We start from the raw sequence: 22,370 nt of genomic DNA on the forward strand, positions 1-22,370 counted from the left end.
CCGCGTCGGACTCTGCTGTCAGTGGGCTCTCTGCTGTCAGCGCAGAGCCCGCTTGGGATCCTCTGTCCCTACCCCTCTCTGCCGCTCATGTGCGCATGCTCTGTCTCGCTCTCTCTCTGTCAAACATAAACTTTAAAAAAAATCAGTAGGTGTTTGGAGGAGAAACTGTTTCTGTGCTTTCCTAAATATTAACCACCAAGGAGTTCCTGTAAACAGCATAGATAACTACCTTCCTAATAAAAGCAGAGAAACTTGGAAAAAGCCAGCCACGGCAAGACCATGGAAATACTTATTTAGTGATGTAAATCAAATTCTGAAATAATGCACTTTTTCTTCTTGCATAAGTAGAGTGCCTCTGAGCACCAATAAATTTAAATGTAGGATAGGAATATTAAAATTATCATAAAATAAGCTATATGTGATTTTTCCACCCAAAGAAAGGTTTTAAATTTTCAGGAAAGTCCATTGGCGGTAATTCTAAACTTTTTCTTTCTTGTAGGAAGTCATTAATTGCTACTGTAGAAAAACAACTTCTAGGTGAACACTTAACAGCAATTCTTCAGAAAGGTAATTGACAATTTATAAATAAAGAGATTACATTTTAAATGGTAGAAGCAGACAAGTAAAAAATTTTTAAGGATTACCCTTTTAAAAGCTTGATGCTGTGTGGCTGCTTTTCTGAGGATGGACAAAACTCCTTTTCCCTATTCATCATTGTAAACTTTCAGGAGGTGCTTCTTGCCTTAATTTAAAGATACAGGAACCGAGGAGGCGCCTGGGTAGCTTAGTCAGTTAAGCAGCTGACCTCGGCTCAGGTCATGATCTCACGACTCACAAGCTCATGGGTTCCAGCCCTGTGTTGGGCTCTGTGCTGACAGCTCAGGGCCTGGAGCCTGCTTTGGATTCTGTGCTCTCCACCACTCCCCAACTCACGCTTGCTCTCTCTGTCTCTCTCAAAAATAAATAAACATTAAAAAACGTTAAAAAAAGATACAGGAATTGAGAATGAGAGGGGTCCACTAACACCAGCAAAAAAAAAAAAAAAAAAAAAAAGCAGTGGGAATTCTTGACTTAATTTGTAAGACTATGGTAAGATTCCTTTTTACACTCAGGTGTTTTTATTCATAGCATATAAAACCAAGCACTTCTAATCCCAGGTGATCTTGAGGGTATACCCTGAATTTTATTTTGACAGTGCCAGAAATACACAAAAGTCTTACCTTTCTCTCCAACCACCTTTTGTATAAAATGGATATATTTTAGAACTTCAAAGCAGTTACATATTATTTCATTCTGAAAATCAAATACAGAACCTCATTTAAACTTGGCCTATTAGGGGCGCCTGGGTAGCTTAGTTGGTTAAGCATCCAACTTCAGCTCAGGTCAAGATACCATGGTCTGGGAGTTCGAGCCCCGTGTCGGGCTCTGTGCTGATAGCTTAGAGCCTGGAGCCGGCTTCAGATTCTGTGTCTCCCTTTCTCTCTCTGCCCTTCCCTGCTCGCATTCTCTCTCTCTCTCTTTCAAAAATAAACATTAAAAAAACACTTAAGCTTGGCCTATTAATGCATGGTTTTTAAAACACCACAGACTGTATCCAGTACTCTGAAAAATATGTATACTAATTAGTGCCAGATATAATATGGCTTCCGCACACATGTGCGAGTTATTTATAACGTATATTTAAGTAAATCACTTATTACAAATTGGTTTATACCTCTGATCTATGCTAAATGGAACAAACTGTTGCATAATTATTTTTGTTTTTATATATAGACTAAAGCTCCCTGTATTTAGTTTTCATTTGGAAAGGTGATTTATCTATTTGGATTGACTAGAAAACAAGTGTCCGTTAAAATTCATAGACTAGTAATAGTTTAGACCACTGTTACATTAATAATTTAACTTAATTTTCATTAAAATGTCTGACATTTTTGGTAACTATTTTTAATGCCAAAATATTTGAAATTCCAGGTTTAAATAACCTCCTTGATGAAAACCGAATTCAAGATTTATCTCTCCTGTATCAGCTCTTTAGTAGAGTTCGAGGTGGAGTTCAGGTTCTCTTGCAACAGTGGATTGAATACATTAAGGTATTAACAATTAACCTGTGTTTTTTTTCAGCTATTATAATCTATGCAGAATGCATATCAGCAAGTATTTCTTGTTAGATCCAATTTTTTTTAAGTAATGGGAATTTTGAAGGCGGTAAACCTGAGAATGATAGCTGTGTAACAGATCAGCAATAAAAGTTATCTTCCTGATGTCTGATATGATTTCTAGCTTCAGTACTTAGAATAGTGAATGTGGGGAGTGGGGGCAGGCAAGAGGATTTTTGTTTGGATCCAAAATTTCTTTCCTTTCTTCAATTTTACACTGAAGCTAGATTGCTGTTTTTTAAAAAAATTCAAACCTGACTTTAAAAGTAGGAACAAAAGCCCAGAGACTTACAATAATACTCCATTATGATACCATATACCCAGTAAGTCATTTCTTATTTTGTGACTGTAGATGAATTGTATCAGTCTGCATGTTTTATCACTTTAGTTTTTTCTTTTCCTGACCTCAAAAACAGCTTTACTTTAATATTTTGATATTTAAAAATGTGTGTACCTACTTAAAATATGATTTGTGGATTGTTTTCATCAGATAATTCTGCTAAAAAGTGGTCATTTTTATTTTTAGGCATTTGGCAGCACTATTGTAATTAATCCTGAAAAAGATAAAACCATGGTTCAAGAATTACTGGATTTTAAAGATAAGGTTGACCATATAATTGATATTTGTTTTCTGAAAAATGAAAAATTCATCAATGCCATGAAAGAAGCATTTGAGACATTCATTAACAAAAGACCAAACAAACCTGCTGAACTTATAGGTATTTTCCAGTATTTTTTTTCTGGCTGTTTAATGTTCTTTTATTCATAAAATTTCAATTAATTTGAAACTTTGACAAGGTTGTAGTTGATTCAACACCTCATTTATTTGGGGTTGATTAGGTGGCAGTTTCTAAGAACCTTATTCTAAGGAATAAGTCCTTCGAAGTAAAGAACATAAGTCACATGTCAAACATGATGTTCTGTCTTGGTAAGATCGTACATTGGACCCTATTTACTTTTATTTACACTAAGCTTGATATCTGTTTTTTAAGCCTGTAGCAATTTAGAGGTGGGACAGGGTGCTACTTCTAGAGGCCCACACTTAGGGCTACAATAAAGTCTAGCAAGAAATTATAGTTGCTAGTGAGAAAGGAAAATGTCCAGGACAGGGGCACCTGGGCGGCTCAGTTGGTTAACATCCAGCTCTTGATTTTGGTTCAGGTCATGATCTCATGCTTCCTGAAATTGAGCCCTGTGTCAGGATCTGTGCTGACAGTGTGGAGCTTGCTTGAGATGCTCTCTATCCCTCTCTCTCTGCCCCTACCCCATTCATGTGGGCACTCTCTCTCAAACTTAGAAAAAACGCCCAGGACAAAAATAATCTGGGTCATCTGGGTCCATTTAGTGTAAGGATAGGATATATGGCAGTGTTTCTCAGGTTTTCCTACCAAACTACCCTTTAGTGTCAGGAGAGGTACTCTCTGAAGGTTTAGGGTCCTCTGCCAAAGGGATGAAATTTCGTTGATCTACTACTTACCTTTAAATTTTTTGGCAGATTTTGCCTTTTACTCTGTGTCTGGTTTGTTTTCATAAGTAGCGTTTAAGATTGCTTGACATCAGTATAAAATGGACACTCAGAAGATGTGCCAGGTCTTTCAGTGGCTTTTTTTGGAGATGTAATTGCCATATGTTCCATTAGTTTCAGATGTACAGCATAGTGATTCAACATTTGTATGCATTGTGAAATGGTCACCACGATAAGCCTAGTTACCATCTGTCCCCTTATGAAGTCAATACAATATTTATGGACATTATTTATATTCCCATGACTTATTTTATAACCGAATTTGTGTTTCTTTATCCCCTTTACTCATTTTGACACCCCCAACCTCCCTTCCTCTGGCAACCACCAACCTGTTCTCGTATTTGAGTCTGAATTTTGTTTTGTTTTTTAGATTCCACATATAAGTGAAATCCCATGGTATGTGTCTTCTTTCTGTGTCTTAATTTCACTTAGTGTAAAACCCTCAAGATCTGTTATGCAAATGGCAAGAGTTCATTCATTTTTATGGCTGAATAGTATTCCATCTCATACACACACACACACACACACACACACACACACTCGCTCTCTCTCTCTCAACCTTCTGTATCCATTTATCCATTGATAGGATATTTAGATTGTTTCCCTATCTTGGCTGTTGTAAATATGCTGCAATGAACATAGGGGTACATGAATGTTTTTGAATTAGTGTGTTCATTTTCTTCATGGTGGAATTGCTGGATCATATGGTAGCTCTATTAATTTTTTGAGGAACCTCCATAATATTTTCCATGGTGGCTGCACCGGTTTACATTCCCACCAATAATGCCCGAGGGTTACCTTTTCTCCAAATCCTCACCAACACATTTTTTTGTCTTTTTGATACTAGCTATTCTGACAGATATAAGGTGATATCCCATTATGATTTTGATTTGCATTTCCCTGATGATTAGTGATATTGAGCATCTTTTCTTGTGCTTTTTGGCCATCTGTATGTCTTTGGAAAAATATCTAGGTCCTCTGCCAATTTTTTAATTGGATTTTTTTTTGTTAACTGGGTTGTAGGAGTTCTTTATCTATTTTGGATATTAACCCCTTGTTGGAAATTGGTTTTTCTGTATGGTGTAAGATCGTGGTCCAGTTTCATTCTTTTGCATGTGGCTGTCCAGTTTTCCTAATACCATTTATTAAAGAGACTGTCCTTTTTCCCCATTGTATGTCCTTGCCGCCTTCGGCATGGATTAATTGACCACATAAGCATGGGTTCATTTCTGGGCTATTTATTCTATCCCATTGATATGTGTGTTTGTTTTTATGTCCACATGATACTGTTTTGATTAGGGATTCTTTTGGTTTGTTTTTTAAATATGGAACGCTTCATGAATTTGCGTGCCATACTTGGGCATGCTGATCACTGTATCCTTCTGATTTTAGTATATGTGCTGCTGAAGTGAGCATTGATTACTGTAGTTTTTTTTAATGTTTATTTTTTAAAAGAGAGAATGCACGGGCATATGCGTGTGGTGGAGGGGCAGAGAGAGACCGAGAATCCAAAGCAGGTTGTGCACTGACAGCTGGATGTGGGGCTCAAACTCATGAGCCGTGAGATCATGACCTGAGCTGAAGTTGGTTGCTTAACTGAGCCACCCAGGTGCCCCTGATTAATGGTTTTGCAGTATAGTTTAAAATCAAGAAGCATGATACCCGTGGCTTTGTTGTTCTTTCTCTAGATTAGCTATTTGAGATCTTTAGTGGTTCCATACAAATTTTTAAATTATTTTAAAAATTATCTAGTTCTGTGAAAAATGCCATTGGAATTTTGGTAGGGATTACATTGAGTCTGTAGATTACTTTGGGTAGTATGGATGTTTTAACAATAGTAATTCTTCCAATCCATGAGCACAATATATTTTTCCATTTATTTGTATTGTCTTCAGTTTCTTTCATCAGTATCTTACAGTTTTCCACATACAGGTCTTTCACCTCTTTGGTTAAATTTATTTTTAGGTATTTTATTCTTTTTGTTACAGTTGTAAATGGGATTGTTTTCTTGTTCTGTTTCTTGTTTCTTGTTCTGATAGGTTAGTATTAGTGTATGGAAACACGAGACTTTTCTATATTTTGTGTCCTGCAACTTTACTGAATTCATTTGTTTTAATAGCTTTGTGGTGGAGTCTTCAGGGTTTTCTATATACAGTGTCATGTACAGACAGTGACCATTTTACTTCTTCCTTTCCACTTGTATGCCTTTTATTTATTTTCCTTGCCTAATTGCTGTGACCAGACTTCCAATATGATGTTGAATGAGACTGGGAATAGTGGGCATCTTTGTCTTGTTCCTGATCTCAGAGGAAAAGCTTTCAGCATTTCACTGTTGGGTATGATACTAGCTGTGGGTATGTCCTATATGGCCTTTATTTTGTTGAAGTACATCCCCCTACACCCATTTAGTTGAGAGTTTCTATTGTAAATGGCTATTGAATTTTGTCAAATGCTTTTTCTACATCTGATGATGATCATATTATTTCTCCTTTCATTTTGTTAATGTGGGTGTATCATGTTGATTGGTTTGTGGATGTTGAACCGTCCTTTCATCCCTGAAATAAATCCCACTTGATCACTGTGTATGATCCTTTCAGTGTATTGGGTTTTTTTTTTATTTTAACAGTTTTTATTTTTTTAATGTTTATTTTTTGAGAGAGCACAAGTGGGGGAGGGACGGAGAGAGAGAGAGACAGAATCTGAAGCGGGCTTCAGGCTTTGAGCTGTCAGCACAGAGCCCGACATGGGGCTCAAACTCACAAACCGTGAGATCATGACCTGAGCCGAAGTCGAGACTCTTAACTGACTGAGCCACCCAGGTACCCTTCAGTGTATTGTTGAATTCAGTTAACACATGCAAGCTCATCTACCTGTGCTAGTGAGCTATGTGGAAAGTACAGTGATGATTCTAGCACCTTGATCTTCAGGGAGTATATTACCTGTATCTCTTTGCCCCCAGATCAGCAAACATATCTTCCATGTGTAGTCTAGGTGCTTTTCAAAAGGCTGTTTTTTCATTGGGTTTTGAGGTGAGCCAGGCTACAAGGGAGCCCTCCAAGAGGGGAATCCCCACTTCCTAGAGTACTTTGGGATCCCTAGAAATCACGTCTGTTGGTTATTTATAATTTTTTAAAATGTTTATTTTTGAAAGAGAGACAGAGCACAAGCGGGGGAGGGGTAGAGGGAGAGAGAGACAGAATCTGAAGCAGGCTCTAGGCTCTGAGCCGTCAGCACAGATCCCGACGTGTGGCTCGAAGCCACAAACCGTGAGATCATGACCTGAGCCGAAGTCAGTCGCTTAACCCAACTGAGCCACCCAGGTGCCACAAAGTCTGTTGGTTTTTTAAGTCAGATGTTCCCGGGGCTCATCTCTCTGCTGCAAATCACTGAGGCCAGGGTGCCCAAAGTAAGGCACCAATCCCTTGTTCCTCCAAGAGAAGCACCTGACTGGTGAAATCTTTCCCTATTGTGTGTTACAATATCGTGTCTCTGCCTCTCCTACCCATCTTGCTATGATCCTTTTATCCTTTGTTGTAGAGAGCAGTTCATCCAGTTTTCAGATGTTTTTCAAAACAAAATGCTCCATAGAGCTATAGCTGGGGTCTGCTCATGGGAGGAAGTGAGTTTAGGCTGTTATGCTGCCATCTTGGACCCCCCCCCCCATCGTCAATGGTTTTGATGACTCCAGCATGGTACTGTATACACTACCTCCCCCAGGATACATATACCCCATTTTACTAACCATCAGGATAGTGGAAAGTACATGAGATATGGAGCCAGAAAACTTGGGTTTGAGTTCAGGCTCTGGTATTTATTAGCTCTGTGATGTTGAATAAGTCACCTGATGTCCCTGACTTTGGAGACTTTAGAAATGCATGTATATCTCTGAAGCATTGAAAAATTCAGTGTATCATACTCCTATTTGGGTGTATATAGTGCCTAGTATCTTAAGGATACTAATCATCACTAAACAAACTTTCCCCCCATTTTAGCTAAGTATGTAGATTCAAAGCTTCGCGCAGGCAACAAAGAAGCTACAGATGAAGAGCTTGAAAAAATGTTGGATAAAATTATGATCATATTTAGATTTATCTATGGTAAGTGTTTTTGCCTTAAAATTTATCTTTTAGAACAGAGCACTCAACCTGGAGGGAGTATTTATTTGGGAGTTAGATATTTAAATTTGTATTAGATTTGTTGCATTTAATTCATTGGGGTACTTGTGGAATATTACTTAATTGCCTTGTGCTTTGACTTTTCCACTTATTAAGAGCCTTGATTTTTGCTACTTTTTTTAATCTGTTAAGGCCAAAGCCACCAGTCGACTAAAACTTTTTTAAAGAAAAGGTAGTCTTCTTTACAGCAAAGAACATTTGAAATGTCCAGCATAAATATCTACCTCTAATGTCTGTTGCATTTAACGAACTTGGGTAAAATGTATAAATTTAAATAACTTGGAGTAATGGTATGATTTATTAAGCACTTGGGAGCAATTGTGTCAGAACTTTTTATTGGAAACTTAGCTGTATTTTATTTTTTTAACATAGGTAAGGATGTTTTTGAGGCCTTCTATAAGAAAGATTTAGCCAAGCGCCTGTTAGTTGGGAAAAGTGCATCTGTAGATGCTGAAAAATCAATGTTGTCCAAACTTAAACATGGTACGATTGTCATTCTTTCTATTCCTTTTCTTTGATTTCTGAGGGACAATGTTACCTTAATTTTTATTTAATTACTTGCCTCTTTCGTTAATCATTATTCAGATGATGAAAATGTAAATTAAGTTTATGAGGTTTCCATCCTATTGTACATATCCAAAGCGGTTGCAGTTTTTTAGAAAATAAAGCATTGTTCTTGTTTTTATTATTTGTATAAATATTTTCCATTTATCTTATGCCTAAATAGTAGATAAGGTTACTACAGGATTAAAGAGTTTGGCTCTGAATTAGTGGGGCATACACTTTGTGGTAAGGATTTTTTCATTCTTATGAACAGTTACAGATCATATTTCATGCTAAAATACATTTTACATTTCATGTTTTCAATTTTCAATTGTTTGTTTTCACCACTTTAAAATATTATAAATGTATAAACATCTTTAATAGAATGTGGAGCTGCTTTCACCAGCAAACTTGAAGGAATGTTTAAAGACATGGAACTTTCTAAAGACATCATGATTCAGTTCAAACAGGTAAAAGTGAGTTAAACTCTTACTTAATTTCTCAAACTTAAGTGTATTTAGTTATTTCCTTTCTGTGGTTTGCACTGAAGAGGATAAATAGGAACCTACATTTGTTGTAAATACATCATAGCAGCTGTTCACTGCTATGCTATCATCATCTGATGATGTTCACATTAGAGAAATCACCAATGGAATATATTTGACCTACTTCAGAATTTATTCCCAGTATACACCCAGGGTAACACAAAAGCGAATAAAATGCATCGAACTGAAGTTGGGACAAGGAAAACTGTAGCTAGATCTTGAGAATGGGGCTTTCTCTAACATCCAGTCACTGTTAGTGATTTATATGTTCAAAGCTCACAATGGGGAGAGAGGAGATTCGATAAAATGGTTGTAAAGGCCTTTGGAGCCATTGGGAATGAAAAGCTTAGATCCACGGTTTTGTAGATGTTGGTTAAGATGATTTTGAAACATTTAAGAGCATAGGTAATAGTGATAGCAAATTAAATTTTCCTCTCAGGGTTTTTGTAATGGCTTCTTTACCACTATATTGCTATGGTGGGAAATGATAGTGGACAACGCAAGAGAAAGAGCAGCAGGATCACGTTCCCATAGTAGTGGCAGAATACGGTTTATTTGCTTTGCTCTTTCCCCTTCTTCTTCCTTCACCACTTCAGGTCACACCCTGCAGGCAGGCAGTGGAGCACGTGAAAAACTGGATACTTGGGCTGGCTGGTGGGGCGAGGAACGGGGGTTGCTACAAGTTGTTCAGGTCACATTAGGCATCTCCAAAGGTGGGGACTGCAGGTGGTAGGGGGAAAAGAATGGACATGAGATTCTACCTATAACAGCCTAGCCATAAGTGAGAGATTATTGAAGTCGATAATGCCTCTAATGAGGTCACATGATCCTTGTGTGCCTTTGTAATAACATGTTAGCTAATGCATTTGATAGAGGCTTTGTTTATAGTCCTTTTATAACAGTTCCCTTTTATTTTAAAGATGGTCAGTGTTGGCATGTAATTTTATAATGGGGAACTTCTTGAATGGGCTATTATTATGACATGAAATGTATGCACTTTTTTAAAGACCTCATTGTGTGTGTTGATCTTATTGTAGTATATGCAAAACCAGAATGTACCTGGGAATATTGAATTAACTGTGAATATCCTGACAATGGGTTATTGGCCAACATATGTGCCTATGGAAGTCCACTTACCACCAGAGGTAAGAGTTGCTGTTCAGGACTTGTGTTATAAGCACAGAAATACATAACACTTCTATTTTGTTTGTCATTGAAAAATAGATACTTTTTAAAGGTTTGTGTCAGCATGCCAACACCAAATGCCAACTGTTTTAATATTTTGCTCTTCCTTTTATTATTCTTGTACTTACATCGTTAGAGCATAGTTAATGATGTCAAGTTTCTGGGTCCAGAGCCAATTTTCATGACTCTTTTTTCAGTTTTCCAGATTGCACCCATCTTTCTGCCCAGCTCTCAAAAATTCTTGCCCATATATCACCTGGGGGTTGGATTGCTGAGTCAATGGGCTTGAGTAAATCCATCCTAAATTCTGGGGAAATGTCTTAACTCAGGACTGGAGCTTAGAAGCAGGGTTAAGGCTAGAGATAGATATTGAGAATCCTTCATGGAGATGATCATGGAAGCCAAGGGGGTGGAGATCTCCCTCATTAAGAGGAAAAGAATGTAGAAATAGAAAAAAAATAGGGCTGAGACAGAACATTGGAAAAGGTTCGCATCTGGCAGGTGGTAGGAAGAGGAAGGAAACCAACAAAAAAGCAGTCATGAGGTAAAGGAAGCAGCATGATACGGAGGCACAAAGCCACTGGAGGGGAATGTTGCAAAAGAGGGGGTGTTTAAATGTTGCAGAGAGATCGAAGCGTATAAAGGCTGATGAATGCTATTAGATTTGGTAGTTGGCAGATCCCTACTTTACATCAGAGTGATCAGTGGACCTACCAGGTATAAAAACTGATACTAAAAGCTTCCAGAAATTATTATACATGAGGTGAATAGAAAGAATGGTGAAAGCGATACTGGATACAGAGCTTAAATAAAGCTGTATTTTATTTACTGTAGATGGTAAAACTTCAGGAGATTTTCAAGACATTTTACCTAGGCAAACATAGCGGCAGGAAACTTCAGTGGCAGTCAACCCTAGGACACTGTGTGCTAAAGGCAGAATTTAAAGAGGTAAGTAGATGTTCCCATAACTTAGTGTTCATCTTCTTTTTTTGTTGTTGAGGTCATCCTTTTTTCTCCTTTAAAGACTTTTTATTTGAGTATAGTTGACACACGATGTTACGTTAGTTTCAGGTGTACAACATAGTGATTTAACTTCTCTATACATTATACTATGCTCACCACAGAGGTCATTCCTTTTAACTTGACGATTTGTTTTACAAGTTTATCCTAAATATATAACAGTGACTGCTTTGTGTATATTAAGAATGTGGTCTTCATGGTTGAATTGGCTCTGCTGCAAAACCACAAACAGTAACCCTTTTGTTGCCATCCTTTCCCCACCTGTGGATACAGGATTCCCATTTCCACTTCTTGACAGGAACCTTCTTGTTGCTGGGAGCTAGGGAATAGAGTGGATGTAAAGGAGAATAGTTCCCGTATCTAATTTCAAAAAATTCCTGCAACTTTTCATGACTAATTTGAATCTAACAAGTTGAAAATGCATTTGAAATAGTGATTTCTTGCTGCTTGTGAAAAAATCTGTAGTGATGCAATAAGGCCAAGTTATTAATGTTTGTTTATTTTTGAGAGATAGGGACAGAGTGCGAGCAGGGGAAGAGGAGAGAGAGGGAGACACAGAATGTGAAACAGGCTTCAGGCTCTGAGCTGTCAGTACACAGCCTGACGTGGGGCTCAAACTCGGGAATGGTGAGACCGTGACCTAGACCGAAGGTGGATGCTTAACTGACTGAGCCACCCAGGCAATAAGGCCAAGTTATTAATTTTCATTACTTTGTTGTTCTGTTTTAATTACAAGACATTTTTAAAAAGACCCATAGTAAGGTCACCTAATCCTTCTTTTCTATTTCAGGTAGGATCACACCTAAACCCTACACTGAATGTACTGGCTTTTCTGTATAATGTTAATCCACGTTTCTAAATCCACTGAATGAAAAAATGCTTTTCCTGTTAAAGATTATTGATGATTTGATTAATTTTCATGTGTTTTTTAAAAAATGATGGCTAAACTCTGCTGTTTCTCCAACAGGGTAAAAAAGAACTCCAGGTCTCTCTCTTTCAAACCCTGGTGCTGCTAATGTTTAATGAGGGAGAGGAGTTCAGTTTAGAAGAGATCAAGCAGGCTACTGGAATAGGTTTGTGTTGAGTCAATCAATTAGCAAGCATTATTCAGTGTCTGCTGTGTGCATTCCACTAAGGTTAAGAGCTCTGGGGGGATACAAAGGAATAATCCCTCTTAGCACTCATAATCATGGGGAAAGGGAAAAATGACATTTGTAATAATTTCACAGCCAATAAGTATCAATCTGACTAGGACTGTGTTAAGAGTTTAGTGAAGCAAGAAACGTCTGTGGGCTGGCATAATTGGGAAATCCTTCATGAAGGAGGTGATATTTGAGGTGGCCTTCAAGTTTTAGTGTGATAGTGTGAGTTTTAGGAGATAGTGTGAGAAAAGTCTTGGTAAGAATGAGCACAGTGTGGGCAGGATTCACGAAGAATGTAACTGCAGCATCGAATAGTGAGATAACAAGGGTAGGTAAGATGAATAGAGCCTGATCGTGGAGAGCCTTGAAGATCTAGCAAATGAAACCTGCATTGTAGGGTCTCAAGTATGAGACATCATGAAAGTGGCTTATTTACACAACTTACCTGGAATCAATAGACAATAGGGCAGCTTGGAGGATGAAGAGATGCCAGTCCAGAAACCAGTCGGGGTAATTCAGGCTTAAACCGATAAGGGGCTTCGATTTGAATGAGGCCAACGAGAATGGATAAGAGGCATCAGTCTCTAAGGAAGCAGCTACTAGGTACATGAAGGAAAAAGGGGAAGGACAGTTAAAAGATGATGCCAGGGTTTCTCACCAGAGTGGATTGGTAGTTTCAGGACTAACAATTAGAAAGAATATACAGTTTTATGGGGAAAATTATGAATGAAATTTTAGACATATTGGAGTTGATAAACAGCCAAGTGGAGGTGTCTTTTGAATGTGGGACTAGAAGGAAGTGAGATGTCATTTCTGAAGATTTGGTAGTTATTCACGTGGAATAATTGGAGCCTTTAGAGAACCACAGGAAAAAGGCCATTGGATAGGGCAAAGAGGAAGACATTGACCTTGGGGAAAAAAGGAAACAGTTTTAATCGAGGGATGGGGTAGAAGCTAGATTGAGATGAACGTAGCTGTTTATGTTGATGAGCTAGTAACAAATAATCCACTATTTCTTCTTCAGAGGATGGAGAATTAAGGAGAACACTGCAGTCATTGGCCTGTGGCAAAGCTAGAGTTCTGGCAAAAAATCCAAAGGGCAAAGATATTGAAGATGGTGACAAGTTCATTTGTAATGATGATTTCAAACACAAACTTTTCAGGATAAAGATCAATCAAATCCAGATGAAAGAAACGGTATCTCTTTTGCATTCTCCTTGTCCTGATGCACTGGAATTACATGTATTCGTAATAAAAATGTATAAAGAAGGTTTCATACCTGTACTATTGGCACTAGCGTTTTCTGTGCTTATATTTAGCTCAGAATATTTCAGTACTTGATCTTGCAGTATTTTGGGGTGGGGGGGGAAGTACACACAACTGGGCCTGATACTCAAGATAGTTCTGTATTCTGCTTTTTTTGCTTAACATTAAATCTTTAGAATATTCTATGCCCTTAAATATCTTCATAAAATGTCAAGTGGCTACACAGTGTTCTTTTACATGGCCATTATAATTTATTCCACCAATGCCTGCTGGACGATTAAATTCTTAATTTCTTAGTGCTGTAAACAAAACTGCCAGAAATATCTTTGTGCTTTAATCTCTCTGAGACTTCCTTTATGATAAATTCATGGAGGTACGTATTTTTTGGGTTAAAGAGTATGAACAATTTAAGAATCTTAAAACTGATGTTGTATTGTGTTCTAGAAAGACTGGACTAATTTATACTCTGTCTAGCAACAAGAATGCCTGTCTTACTGGTGCCCTCACCAGCAGCACTAAAGATTGTTTTACTTTTTAAATCTGCACCAATTTGCTGGGTGAAAACTCTGGATGATTTAGTTAGTATTTCTTTGATTAACAGTGAAGTTTTTGTTTCTGCTATTTGAATTTGTAAGGGACTTGTATTGTGGAAACAAACAACTGCGGCATTTCCTGACATCATTTGGTTTCAGTTCCAAAGGTTTAATGCAGTACATGAGGAAAAATTTTAATGTGAGACAGAGGGCAGTATCTCAGACAAGTTCCTGTTTTATACACATTCACATCAAAGGTGTCATATTCCCTTAGAAGATTACTGTGTCCTTTTACAACATTTATGCTGTATCAGAAAGAAATGGGCTGCAAAAAGCCCAAACTCTTAGGTGCTAAAGATGAACATTTTTGCCTTAGCATTAAAATTGATAAACTGACTCATAAACAACCTAAATTTCTGGTGGTTTTGAACAACTATAATAACTTAACACTGCATTTCTGATTTATGTATTATAAAATAATTTTTAAAAAGTTTGACTCCAGTTAGTACCATACTTTAAGTCAGAGATCAGAGTCCATCACTTCTACGGAAAAGCTAATGTCATAAAGAAATCTGGTCAATAACCCCTTATGACACATTAACCAATATTGGCATTACTTCATTGGTACAGGACAATATAATTAGGACAGAAAGGTATTGTTTTTACTGTCATCGTCTGTATTTATAAGCATTCTGTAAATAATTCAATATATTTAAATCATTAATTAACAGTATGTCATGGCCCTAAAATTTTCAGTCTGTGTAAGCAAATTTCACTTAAGGTGCAGTTCCTAAGTTTGAAAAAATTTTGTTGTTAGGTTGAAGAACAAGCAAGCACTACAGAAAGAGTATTTCAGGACAGACAGTACCAAATTGATGCTGCAATTGTTCGAATCATGAAGATGAGAAAGACGCTTAGCCACAATCTTCTTGTTTCAGAAGTGTACAACCAGTTGAAATTTCCAGTAAAGGTAGGTACTTGTATATTTTTGTATTGAGCTTGTTACATAAAAAGAACATGTCAGATTTTCAGGCACGAATCTTTTCTTTTAAGTTTACTTATTTTGAGAGAGGGAGAGAGAATCCCAAGCAGACTCCACGCTGTCAGTGTGGAGCCCAGCGTGGGGCTCAAACTAACAGAGATCGTGACCTGAGCTGAAACCCAAGAGTTGGACACTTAATCAACTGAGCCACCTAGGCGTCCCCAGACATGAATCTTAAAAACATAGATTGATTTCTCCTGCTCATATATCTGTGATTCCCCCCCCACAAAAAAACCCTTTGTTATCATATGTGGATAGCTGTGACAACAGGGAAAACTATTTATAAGAGCTCTTCTTATACCTGAAAGTTTAGCTGCTAAATGCAAAATTTTCAGGTTCATTCATGTTATTTCTTTTGATCTTGTTTTATTTTTGTTTATATTTTCTTTTTGAACTACTTTGATATTTTGACAGATTTGGTTATTTTCAGTTATATCTTGTTTTGTTTTATTTAGCTTATGTAAGTGTCCATTAAAAACTATAGAGACAGGGGTTCCTGGGCGGCTCAGTTCAAGTCATGATCTCACTGTTCTTGAGTTCGAGCCTCGCATTGGGCTCTGTGCTAACAGTGGGGAGCATACTTGGGATTCTCTCTCCCTCTTGTCTGCCCCTTCCCGCCTCAAAATTAATAAACTTTAAAGAAAAAATTCTATACAGATAACTAGCCATCATTAGGCATCTTTTTGAGAAGTTTAGCAGTTCTGGCAACCTGAAATTGGTCATTAAATGGACATGTTCCAGTGTAGATGTTCAATATTAAAGTGGCTTAGACAATGTGGTGTTTTACTGGCCTATTTTTCAATTTTTTTTTTTTTTTGAGAAGATTTCCAAACCTTTGTTATGATAAAGACTTCATAGAGTTTGGATAAACTCTTGGCTCTTGAGGTTCTCATGAGCTTTAGGCTTAGGTAAATCACTTCGTCTTGTTTTGTAAAATGGAGATAATCTATTTAAATCGTAGGTTTAGGGGCGCCTGGGTGGCTCAGTCGGTTGGGCGCTCGCGGTCTGTGAGTTCGAGCCCCGCGTCAGGCTCTGTGCTGACCACTCAGAGCCTGGAGCCTGTTTCGGGTTCTGTGTCTCCCTCTCTCTCTGACCCTCCCCCATTCATGCTCTGTCTCTGTCTCAAAAATAAATAAATGTTAAAAAAAAAATTAAAAAAAAAATAAATAAATCGTAGGTTTATTGTGAGGCTTAAATGAGGTATGATATATGTACAAAACTTATTAGCTTTGGGCCTGGCATGTAGTAAGTGCTCATTAGCAATTAATGCTAATAAGACAGGCTTTCTCTCTTCTCCAAATCTAATACTGCCTTCTCATTACCATGCTCTTATCCATATGCTCTGCCTTACAACCATTTCACCTCCAGCCAAAGAGATCACTGGTGCTACGGCAATTAAAGGATTTCTGTAATACTGTTTTTTGGCTTCCCCATCAGACCACTTTCCTTCTTCAGCCTTCTCAAGTGGCCATTTTATGCAATCTGAAAAACTCTATTAGCAAGATTACATTTTTTTTAATAGGCTAGATACAAAAGACAATGAGATTTTGTCATCCAAGAGCTAAGAATGCAAACATGAGAACAAGTTATAAGCTTTCTTGATTTTTCAACCATAGGTAGAGTTCAGATATCCAAATTGTTTATAGTAGATAACAGGTAAATCTTAAACCTGAAATACAGAGACCTGAATAATGAAATGGTAATTCACTTATCAGACCATTTGTTGTAGTATTTTTGTAAATAGTGTTTTCTGCAGTACATTTTTTAAATCTTAATTTATAAAAATACAACCTGACTTTGAGAACTACCTTTTGCCCAAATTTAAGGTCTACTTAGTCTTTTCAGACTCTCTTAGCAAAACTAAATAGCATTCTGGTTCCTAAACTGTAATGTATTCCTCCTGTGAAGTTACGATAAGTTAGTCTTGTATTTGTGCAGAGAATAGCTGGTTCTTTTTTTTTTTTTTTTAAATGTTTTATTTATTTAGAGAGAATGCGAGCAGGGGAGGGGCAGAGAAGGGAGAGAGAATCCCAATCCCGTGCTGACAGTGCAGAGCCTGATGTAGGGCTTGAACTCATGAACCGTGAAATCATGACCTGAGCCAAAATCAAGAGTTGGACACTTAACCAACTGAGCCACCCAGGCTCCCTGAAAATAGCTGGTTCTTAAAAGACTTCCTTTGGGTTGCCTGGGTAGCTCAGTCTGACTCCAGCTCAGGTCATGATCTCATAGTTTTTGGGCCCCGTGTCAGGCTCTGTGCTAACAGTTCAGAGCCTGGATCCTGCTTCAGATTCTGTGTTTCCCTTTCTGTCTCTGCCCCTCCCCCACTCATGTTCTAGCTCTCTTTCTCAAAAAATAAAAAATAAACATTAAAAAAAATTTTAAAGCTATCTTTAAAATAGAAAAGTAACAGTATTGTGTAATGATATGACAAGACGTGACAGTATATGTATAGTATAAAAACATTTCTTAATCTGGTTTTATTTTCATTGTATTTTTTTCTTTAAAAAAGTAAGGAGATAAAATACATTAAATTAGTCAGCCAAAAAAATTTTTTAATGGGGTGTTGGTACATGGGCTTGAGCCAATGATGATGAGGTTTGCACTGAAAATTTGCCTTCTTTTACAGCCTGCTGATCTTAAGAAGAGAATAGAATCCTTAATTGATCGGGATTACATGGAAAGAGATAAAGAAAATCCAAACCAATACAATTATATTGCATAAACATTGGCCTCTGAGTATTTGGTATCATATACAGTAGCAGTGGATAAACTAACCTGTTGATCCTATATTATTTGACTTCTTTTATACTACCAATGACCAAATGAAGCAGTGTAATGGAAATAGTTGAGTCGACTTTTTCAGTGGTTAACATGCCCATTTAAAGAGTTAATACTTAACCTTTAAGAAGAATGTTGTTGAACTCTTTGCATGTTATTTAGTATGATGTGCAGAAAATTCTTAAGAAAGTACCTGGTCTTCATGATTCCTCTTTGGAACTGGGGAAGAGGTCCCTAAGGCTATTAAAAAAAAAAAAGAGGGGGGGGTTCTTATACACCATTAATTATGAAGCAAAAGGTTTATTTGCTTAAAATGTCATTTAAAGATACTTAAACTGCATGCAAACTTTATTTACTGTACAGAGTTCTGGATGTATTTATCAAATAGAAAAACCACCCTGGACTTGGTTGTTCACATGTTTTGTGATTTCCCTTGAAAAGAAAAATAAGTTGTCGTAGCTATTGATATTTTACTAAGTAATGTTCTGTTACACTGAAAGGGATGTTTAAAAAAACTTATTTGGAAACAAGTTTTCAAGTAGAGGGACAGTTGCTTATGTAATCTCTTGTATATACACATCCTAAGGTGTTCCATCTATGACTGTGGGATGTGTGTATATGGCTTAGCCCTGAGTTTACTGTTCTGATTAACAGGTACTTATAAAAATAGCTGAAATAGAAAATTGCTGATCAGCTGTACTGGAAGATATGGTAAGAGAGAAAAAAATCCAACTCTTCATATGAAAAGTGAATACGATATGAACATTGCAAAAGAGACCAAAACCCATGTGTTTTGTAAATTTTTACAGAAGCAAAAATCATCAACTAGTTTTCAACTTCCTTTAGACTTTAATGTTGTTTGGACAGTTTTATCTTTAACTTGGACCACTTGTTAGATTGTTACAGGCTTCCTAGGATTTAGCATTCCTATTTTCTCTACCAAAGTTTTTTTGGGAAGCACCCCAACTCCTTTATGTTGCTAAATAAACCTTTCATCCTTCTTCTGACTTCCTAAAGACCTAGATATAAAGGTCCTCTTCCTTTATTTTCCCTATATACCTCCTAGTCAGGAATTCCAAAATCTGTATTATGTTCATCTTACTCCTTTCAAAATTTCTTGAAGAGTTCTCATAGCCAGCCACTGGACATCTACTTTTCAGGGGAATGTCCTAGGATTGTTCATACATAGAAAATAGCAAAAGTATTGTTATTCAAATTGGTAATGTGAGTAAAAAGGCTTCTCTGTAGCATCAGTTGGGTTTTTTTGTTTTTGTGGGTTTTTTTTTTTTTTTCTTGTTGGTTTTTCCTTGAGAATTGATCTTGGAGGAGAAGCAGAAAATTTGTTTGGATTTTTAAAAATCAGAATTGCTTTGATGGTTTTGGCAACAGTAGATTTCCTTGACTATTTGGAGCCATTAGAAAAAATACCTAGATCCTAACCATCAACTGAGGAGACATTTGGCTCTTGTGTCTACTATTGATTGTTTTCTTGAGTTCTCAAGACCTGTGACCAGCTGTTATTAAAAAGTTGCCTGTTTCTCTGATTGCATCAACTTGCACACTGTTAACAATATGTGGTATTTAGAATGCCTTCCTGATTATTTTTGAGTGTGGCCATTGTCTGTATTTTCTCAGCTTCTCCCTGGTTTCCTTGCATGAGCTCATCTGACAAGGAAATGCAGTTATTTTGTTTGTCCTCTCTCCACACTGGACCATCTCTGTCAGTGTTCTAACTCATCCCAGGTGGTCTCTGAGATATACAGACTATCCCACAATACTCAATAGTTCCTTTTAGGGAATTTCTAGGTAGAATTGGTCCCTGTTAGGAGGAGACTCTTGGTGTCACTTTTGTTATCTTGAAAGCTGGTCCCTTCCCTGAGGCTCTTAATTTTTTGAAAACTTGATGCTGTTTCAACTGAAAAATTGGCAAGACTATTAAAAAAAAGTTGAAGGGAGCTGTTTAAGAAATTGACAAGTAATTGCAAAAAACATTGGGTAATTGTGACTTTCAGTTGTTCTGTATCAGTTAAATTTTTGTGCTCTTTTCCCTGTGTACGTGGTGGTTCTATTTTTCTCCAATAAAACTTTTATTTAAAAAAAGTTTCTGGAGAAGATCTTTAAAACTGAAGTATTGTAAGAAAGTTATGAAACCACAGAACTTTGCATCTTCCTAATGACTTCATGCATTCATATTTGTCAATTTTGTTATTTAAAATTTTCTCTTTTTTATGTTTGTGGTGGTTTGGTGATAATGCTATAGGAATGTGAAGGAGGGTGAGTCAAATTCTCAGGAATTCTCAAGGTGAGTATTTATTCTTTAGTGTCAATATTGTAGAAAAATCAAGTGCAAGTATAAACACGGTTTCATTCAAATTCTCAAAAGTTTAATAGTTTCATAAAGTCACCATGAAACTAGATTTACGTTGAGGGAAGAATAAAAGATAAAATACTTTCGTTTTTAGTAACGGCACTTGATCTTCCTTTTCTATTCATATGAATTCTAGGTCATACACTCTCACTGTTAAGATGCTCCTCAAGAACCTTACCAAGCCAGGAATCAGGAAGCTTTTTTTGATCCCAGTTTGTGAGTCTGCTGAACAGTCTTAACATTAGGTCTTGCCATACTCTTGAAAATTCTTCTCTTTGTACATGTGTGTACAGTTCAGGAAACTAGTTGATGCTGTTTAGGCAACTGTGTCTCAAGATTTTCAAAAGCTTGTTTTTTAATCTTCGTATCCATACATCTTTTTTTACATTAGCTGTTTTTTTTTTTTATTTTAATGACCATTCTGATTTATGCTGTGAATGGCAGGACGTGTTATAAATGTGTTCTGTTCCATCATCTACATAAAATTGCCAAAGTAAATTGTCCATTAAAAAGAAAAGAGCAGGGGTGCCTGGGTGGCTCATTTGGTTGTGTCTGACTCTTGATTTTGGCTCAGGTCATGATCTCACGGTTCGTGAGGTCAAACCCCTTATTGGCCTCTATGGTGGCAGCGTGAAACCTGCTTGGGATTCTCTCCCCCCACTTCTCTCTGCCCTTCCCTCACGCTTGCGCTAGCATGCTCTCTATCAGGATAAACGAACATTAAAACGTATTTCTATGTATTTTGTTTTGATGCTCTTGCAAATTGAATTGTTTTATTTTTCAGATTGTTCATTGCTAGCACATACAATTTTTTTTAATCTTATTTTTAAGTAATTTCTACATCCAACGTGGGACTCAAACTCACAACCCTGAGATCAAAAGTTGCATGCTCTACTGACTGAGCCAGCCAGGTGACCCATACACAATTTTTTTTGTGTGTTTATCTTAAACCCTATAACTTTGCTGAATTTGATTATTGGGTCTAATATATTTTTGTGGATTTTTAAGGATTTTCTATTGTCTGTGAATAGAGTTAAGTTTTTGCTTTTTCCTTTCCAATGTGGGTGTGTTTTATTTCTTTTACTTGCCTACCTACTATCTCTGTCTGGAGCTCCCAATATGATGTTGAATAGAAGTGGCTAAAGCAGGCATCCTTGTCTTGTTCATCATCTTAGGGGGAAAGCTTTCAGTCTTTTGCTGTTAAGTATGATGTTAGCTGTGGGTGCTCCACAAATGCTCTTTATCATCTTTTATTCTTAGGTTTCTGAGTTCCTGTCATTAAAGACTGTTGAGATTTGTCCAATGCTTTTTCTGCATCAATTCAGACAATTGTGACTTTTTTCCTTTGTTCTATTAAATTGGTGTATTACATCTATTGGTTTTCATATGTTGAACCACCTTTGCATGCCTGACATAAATCCCACTTCATCATGGTGTATAATCTTTTTAATATGTTGTCATTTTGGGTTGCTAGTATTTTGATGAGGATTTTTGCGTTATATATTCATAAGGGATATTGATTGGTCTGTAGTAATCTTGTGTCTTTGGCTTTGCTATCAGTTGAAATCGTTACACAGTGTTATTTCCTCCTCTGTTTTTTGACAACTTTGAGAAGGGTTGGTGTTAATTCTTTAAATATTTGCACCCATAGAGATATCTGGTTCTGGGCTTTTCTCTGTGGAGAAATTTTTAATTCATTCAGTCTCTTTGCTCATAGATCTGTTCAGGTTTTCTGTTTCTTCTTGAGTCAGATACAGTGTTTTGTCTCTAGGAGTTTGTTGATTTCATTTTGGTTATCCAATTTGTTGGTGTACAATTGTTCACAGTGGTTTTTAAAAACTTTTTTTAACATTCATTTATTTTTGAGAGGTAGAGTGTGAGCAGGGAAGGGGCAGAGAGAGAGGGAGATAAAGAATCTGAAGCAGCTTCCAGGCTCTGAGCTGTCAGCACAGAGCCCAGCACGGGGCTTGAACTCACATACTGTGAGATCGTGACCTGAGCCGAAGTTGGTGCTTAACCCACTGAGCCACCCAGGCACCCCTGATTGTTCTTTTTGATATATCGACCCTTAATATATATTATCGTTCCT

The 22,370-nt window shown here is 37.0% G+C and overlaps 1 protein-coding gene across 7 annotated transcripts in view; it reads left to right on the forward strand.

Moving 5' to 3' along the window:
* Nucleotides 1–18,316, forward strand: part of CUL4B (cullin 4B) — a 55,141-nt gene extending 36,825 nt beyond the window's left edge. For 4 of the 7 annotated variants that reach the window (XM_081792949.1, XM_081792948.1, XM_081792951.1 and 1 more), the window contains exons 10-21: nt 500–567; nt 1,972–2,090; nt 2,683–2,875; nt 7,674–7,778; nt 8,229–8,339; nt 8,784–8,875; nt 9,982–10,089; nt 10,964–11,077; nt 12,117–12,222; nt 13,316–13,488; nt 14,908–15,060; nt 17,762–18,316. In XM_081792949.1, coding sequence (XP_081649075.1) covers nt 500–567; nt 1,972–2,090; nt 2,683–2,875; nt 7,674–7,778; nt 8,229–8,339; nt 8,784–8,875; nt 9,982–10,089; nt 10,964–11,077; nt 12,117–12,222; nt 13,316–13,488; nt 14,908–15,060; nt 17,762–17,857 — 1,438 coding nt within the window. In that variant the 3' untranslated portion in view covers nt 17,858–18,316. The remainder of the gene's footprint in view (nt 1–499; nt 568–1,971; nt 2,091–2,682; nt 2,876–7,673; nt 7,779–8,228; nt 8,340–8,783; nt 8,876–9,981; nt 10,090–10,963; nt 11,078–12,116; nt 12,223–13,315; nt 13,489–14,907; nt 15,061–17,761) is intronic. The other 3 variants (XM_081792950.1, XM_081792953.1, XM_081792954.1) reach the window with 1 other exon arrangement.
* Nucleotides 18,317–22,370: the final 4,054 nt, after the last annotated feature.

The sequence above is a fragment of the Panthera onca genome, chromosome X, assembly GCF_046562875.1.
Source record: "Panthera onca isolate mPanOnc1 chromosome X, mPanOnc1 haplotype 2, whole genome shotgun sequence".
In the NCBI taxonomy this organism is placed as follows: domain Eukaryota; kingdom Metazoa; phylum Chordata; class Mammalia; order Carnivora; family Felidae; genus Panthera; species Panthera onca.